We start from the raw sequence: 6,000 nt of genomic DNA, 5'->3' as shown, positions 1-6,000 counted from the left end.
GGGGTTCATTGCTTCTCCGATTCTGGTACGGCACCCCTCGCACCCACCTTCCGCGGGTCACCCAGGGCTCTCAAACCCATAAGAACTAGGGAAGGAGGTGGCCGCACACAACAGAACTAAACTGGGAATTCTTTGGAGCTACAACTTCTGGAGAATGGTTCTGCCTCCTTCCGCGACGTGAACGACTTACTTGCTGTTCGCTAAGGGCAAGGACAATGTCTCCTCTACCAGACAAGAAACTTCCTGATGATGGACCCTATCCTTTTGTTCCTTTTACAAGGCCCCATTCCTACCACTTTGAGACACAGGGTGGTTCTTAAAATAGTTTCTTGTGCAAAATATCCCATCTCAACTTTGAATTTTTATGGTAAACGGAAACATCCTTTAGCTAATTGGGCAACGAAGGGGTTAAAGCTCAACAACCTGATGAATTCTGGGGGCTTCCTGCCTCGATTTCAGAAATTAACACAACCGGGAAGGGAAATTTTGCCCAAGGTAAAGATGAGAACAGTTAACTTCAACTGTCAGGCTTCTGCCCCAAACAATAATGGCTACTCACGTCCACAAAGGGTGCCATTCCCCTAACTAGAAATGGCTGGCCCCCGTTTCTACTTTGTGCCCAATTCCAGCATGGCGCTCACTAGCCTCACCAGAAGGAGCGAACTTCCCAGCACCCATCTGGCCCGTAACGTCAGGTGACGTGAGCCTCAACCGGAAGTGAAGGAAAAAGCGCCTCAGCCCGCGGCGCCTGCGCAGAAAGCTCTAGACGCTGTGAAGCAGGAGGCACTTGGGATCGTCCGCAGGATTGGGCCTGCTACCGAGGCCACCACGGAGCCCGCCGGAGCCACCGTTCCTACTGCTGCTGCCGCCGCTGCCCGAATCGGAACAGTCGGGCCGCAGCCGCCGGCAATGCCGCGAAGGAAGGTAAGAACGGGACAGGAGGGATGGCGGGTTTCTAAGGACAGTCGACTGGGCAACGTGACGCAGTTGGCCACGCCTCACACTCCTTGGGTTCCAACTTCCCGCTCCCCGGAACCTAGCTTGGCAACCCTCTCCTCTGTCCATACCCCACAGAAAAATGTGGGCCCGACCCTGGCCTCGGCCTATGCTTGCAACTATTCCCGCCCTCTGCTTGCCTGGCTCGGAGGCGTTCTTCTCGTTAATTGGTCGCTGAAACGTCTAGAAGCATATTGATTGGCTGGTGACACCGCCCATTTGGGCCCAACGGTCACCTCCCCGCGTGCGGGGGCGGTGTCTGAGCCAGGCCGTACGACTTTCAGACTGGCTGTAGAGAGCCATCTCTCCTCTCTTGATTGGCTGGGCTTGGCAGTCAGTCCCGTGGGGGTGCGGTTTAGCGGGACCACTATTGGGTGGCACGAATCCACGCCCTTCTGGCTGGTGATGCTGATAGGTGGAGAGGCGGGGTTTTGGAGCATTTTTCTTTTCCAGGCGGGGGGCACAACAAAGCAGAAGAGTGGGTGGCAAAGAACCAGCGCCCACTCCCAAGGGATCCCACTCTGTCCTATTGCATCTAAGCCGTAATTTTTGCTTATTTGCTTAGTTGGACAGCCCTAGAAAATGCAGTTGGTAAATTCAGAAACTTACACCGGACTTAGGAGATCTCTTTGGGACACCCCCATCTCTTTGCCGCTGAACAAACAGGCCTAATGGAGTGTCCCAAGCCACTCGTTTAGGCGGTGGCAGAGCCAGCACTGCAGAACAGATTCAATTCAGCAAATGTTTATTGACTACTTGTAGTGTTGTGGTTGCTAGGGGGTCAGAAATTAATTAGACATGATCCCTGGCCTAAGGAAATCACAGTCTGATGGGGGAAAACAGGATCCAGCAAATTCTCTACTTAAAAGTACATGTACAAAGGGTTATGGGAGGGAAGTGAGGGAGTAAGTAAGTCTGCTCTGGAGTAAGATGGGAAGTAGATTGATGGAAGCTGAAGAGAAGAGCTGAGTTCCAGGATCAAGCCAGGAAGGGATGGTCAGAGATCATCAGAGATTCAAGTATTTGGGTAATTGGACTAGATGACCTTTAAACCCCCTTTATCCTCTTGATTTTCTGTGACCACCGTTCATTTCTGGACAGATTACCCTTGAACTATTTGGAAAGCTGGGTAGTATTCTTGCTCATTTCTGCAGAAATATTTATCTTCACAGAGGCTTTCAAATAAAATATTTATACTTTTTAATGTCTTCTAAAAAGACCTACATTGGTAGGTGGTGTTTATGTTAAGGCTCACCAAATGCAGGAATAGTATTGGTGCCTTGGAATAGGTCCACAGTTTCCCCCACCCCAAATACAAAGAGCTCTTGAAAATGTAAGTTTTTTTGTAACTTATTTGGTGGCAAAACCTGTCCTAAACTGTCCTGAGGCAACTTACATTTTTTGTGTCTCCTTAGTAGCGTGATTATATATTTTCCTGCAGAAATACTAATGTGTTTAGTTATGGGCTGTTATTTGCAGGATATATGCAAAGTATTCCCTTTCCAAAAATCTGAAAAATCATGAAATTCTAAATAAAGTCCTAAGGGTTTTGAATAAAGAATAGGAGACTTGTAATCTGAAGCTCTGTATTATTTTTTTAGCAAATAAGCTTCCCTTTCTGGTTTAGTGTTAACGCTCAATTGATAAAAACTGCTTATGGCTAATCATGCCTAAGGAAGCTAAAAATCCTCTTTCTGAATGCCTACAAGTCTCTGTGTACAAGCTGCCTTTTTTGTTTTTATTTTTTTAAGCACTTTTGGCACTTGTGGAGAAACTTCAACTATAGATAACATAAGAAAGAAGAATTTTATTCTTTTTATGCTTAAGTTCTTTTGGGATCAGAGTTGTGGACCATGATATTTTGAATCAGTGTATGGCTTTTTAAAATGTGATGACTGTTCATGGAGACTTTGAACCACAGCTACCCTAAAGTTAAATGGGGTCTAGCACTAACATTTTTCTCACTACCTTGGACTTTCTGTAAGTGCATGGTTATGTCAGCCATACCTTTTTGAGTTGGGTACGTTTGTTTCCAGTTTGTAATACTGACCTCCAAATAGACTTGTTTAGAATCAAATTTGTCTTAATACAGCAAGAATTAATTCTTCATTTATTTAATAAAGGTATGTTATTTGTAGGTTGTTCCACTTAAATGCTCTAAATAACAGGAAGTTGGCTGTGGAATCCTTTTTTAGGTTTGAAGTTGGTGTTTTTGGCATCACAGTTCGTTTTATTTCCAGTGTTAAATATAAACCCACAGAGTAAATGCTTCTGTGCTAATGTCTGGATCTATGGTGTTACAGAGGAATGCAGGCAGTAGTTCAGATGGAACCGAAGATTCCGATTTTTCTACAGATCTCGAGCACACAGACAGTTCAGAGAGTGATGGCACATCCCGGCGATCTGCCCGCGTCACCCGCTCCTCAGCCCGGCTGAGCCAGAGTTCCCAAGGTAAAGGCTTCCTTCTTGCTGACCATGCCTCACAACTCACTGGCTGGTCATCATATTGTGCTGGTTAAGGTGGAAACTGGTCCCTTGGCTTGATGTAGTGACAGAATCTGGTAACATGCCAAGTAAATGACTGCAGAAGCGTCAGGTTTTTAAAAAATGGTCCCGTTGAGGTTGCTGTCCATTTTCTAGACCCAAAGGAACTATGTCTGGTATAATGGATGTATGATACATTGTATGTCTGTCTTGAATCATTTAATTCTTTTTTTTAGATGTTTTTTTTCCCTTTTGTTAGAATGGTTTAGACTTGGGGACTTAAAGTAGTCCCTTGAACTCATTATTGGAGGGGGCCCAGTACTTCTAAAACCAAATGTTTAAGGCTGTAATATAGTCAGATACGCAATTAATATGTATAAATAGTTGACCCAGTTATTAGTTGTAAGTGCCCAGAATTTTGCTTTGGTAGTAAACAATAGAGAATCTCAGTGTTGGAAGGTTCTCTAGTGCAAGTAGCCATCTGGGCTTAGATTTGCAGGGTACTCCTGACCCTGCCTGGCTCTGCTCTGGATTCTCATAATGAGGAAAGAAGGTTGCAGTTAATATAGAAAGCTGATAATCAATAGGTGATAATAGATTAAGGGGGGGGAATGTGATATACTTTGAGCACTTAAATAGTGCTGATTTGGTTACTGCTATGTGAGCATGTTGCAAGATGAGAGGAAAAAACCTTTATGTTTGAATTTAGCATTTCAGCTAAAGTATAACTGTTGTCTCTTGATCTCTTACTTTAAGTTTTGTGTTTAGCACAATGGGAATATTGATAAATGGCTACTATAACCCAGGTGCTAGACTGTGATCTGGAATGCCATGAGAGAAAAGTCAGCTTCTGCCCTCAAGGGGCTTACAGTTTAGGGAGAGATACGCGCTCATCATTGTGATGCATCGCGGTAAGGGCTCGGAGAGTGGTTTGCATAGAGTACTGTGAAAGCCCAGATACGGCGCAGCCAAACTAGGGCAGGATTCCCAGATGGAAATCGTAAAGGATCTAGTAGGAATTTACAAGTTGAAAGATGGGAAAGTGTTATTATAGACAGAAGGAACAGTATATGAGTATTCAAGGGAAAGGGCGTAATGTTCTTAGAAAGTGTAATTGGCCATGCCCTGAACACCAAAGTTTTAAAGATTCAAAACAGCTAGGAAATAACATGAGCTCTGGGTCTCTTTCTAGTTATTATACTTCGTGACCATGGAGTTGCACAGTTGCTAAGGACACCATTCACAATGTAGTCTGTGTAAGGTCGCCCCCGCTAAAGCAAAATACTGTAAAGGGAGCCCCCTGGAGGTGTGCAAGCTGATAACCTAGCTGTGGGCTAACTTTTACACAAGTTTGAGAATTTCCTTTTTTCCCTTGTTTAAAATATGCTTCAATTTCAGCTTTGAATTTCCTTTATTCCTTTTTTTAAGCATCATCAGCTAGTAGATGTAAAAAGCTGCTGGGTGCTTCAGAATAGGTTTTGCCATCCAAGAGAATTTTAAAAGCTATGCTCTTGCCTTATCCTTTTTGAATCTATTATGATTTTGTTTCAGGGAAGCAGAGGGTAATCGGAAGGAAAAAAGAGATCCCTAAAGGAAGGAAATATTTGTATATTGCTATACCCTTAGTAATAGGATATCTCTTTTATGATGGGATAGAGTAAGGGAAGAAAGAGGATGCAGCTGATATTTATAAAGTACTAGGTCTACGTACCAGGCATCACGTTAAGTGCTTTACATGACTTACCTCACTTATTCCTTGTGAGGAATACAAACATGAGAAATGTGCTACTAGGATCTTCCCCTTTCTATAGATCAGGAGACAGGCTTGGAGAGATTAACTTGTCCAGCTAGTTGGAATGGTGGAGTGAAACAATCTTGTTCAGCCTTGATTCCAGAACAGAAACTATATTCTGTGTGCTATTGCATCTTTATACCTGTTCTAGGCTCTTTTGCTTATATTTCACTTAATAAAATAGATAGTTTAAAGATTTGTTGGATTTTGTAAAATATGAAGAGGGCCTACATGGTAATAAATCATATGGGTGGAAAATAAAACAGACTTCCTTCTTTTTTCTTTAATTATTTTACTATCTTTTAAAATTGGGATCAGATTCCAGTCCTGTTAGAAATTTACAGTCTTTTGGCACTGAGGAGCCTGCTTATTCTACAAGGAGAGTGACCCGAAGTCAGCAGCAGCCTACCCCAGTGACTCCGAAAAAATACCCGCTTCGGCAGACTCGTTCGTCTGGCTCAGAAACTGAACAAGTGGTTGACTTTTCAGATAGAGGTGAGTGGTTATGATATGATTTGGACCCGTTACAGAGAAGCTCTGGTCAATTTCTTCTTAAGGAAGGCTTGGGGCCACTGCAGATAAATGCCTGATTCTGATAAAATTTCAGCTAGGTGAATGCTGTTTGCCTGATTCCTTTCTTGTGTCTTGATGAGGACAGTTTGGTATTACAGTATTCTTGACATCCAGAGTAGCTGGATGTGTTAGACCTGCAGTAAGCAAAAAAGACT

General features: G+C 43.4%; 1 protein-coding gene across 3 annotated transcripts in view; it reads left to right on the top strand.

Moving 5' to 3' along the window:
* Positions 1-743: 743 nt before the first annotated feature.
* The window catches only part of KAT7 (lysine acetyltransferase 7), a 30,305-nt gene continuing 25,048 nt past the window's right edge, over positions 744-6,000 (top strand). For 2 of the 3 annotated variants that reach the window (XM_019740656.3, XM_019740655.3), the window contains exons 1-3: positions 744-924; positions 3,300-3,447; positions 5,591-5,767. In XM_019740656.3, the coding sequence (XP_019596215.1) occupies positions 910-924; positions 3,300-3,447; positions 5,591-5,767 (340 nt within the window). In that variant the 5' untranslated portion in view covers positions 744-909. Of the gene's footprint in view, positions 925-3,260; positions 3,448-5,590; positions 5,768-6,000 lie in introns of those variants that run through there. The other variant, XM_088802211.1, reaches the window with a different exon arrangement.

The sequence above is a fragment of the Rhinolophus sinicus genome, chromosome 12 (genome assembly GCF_057876585.1).
Source record: "Rhinolophus sinicus isolate RSI-liver-muscle chromosome 12, RSI-T2T, whole genome shotgun sequence".
NCBI lineage: Eukaryota > Metazoa > Chordata > Mammalia > Chiroptera > Rhinolophidae > Rhinolophus > Rhinolophus sinicus.
The sequence above is the reverse complement of the archived record's forward strand: the minus strand, read 5'-3'. Positions and strand labels throughout refer to the sequence as shown.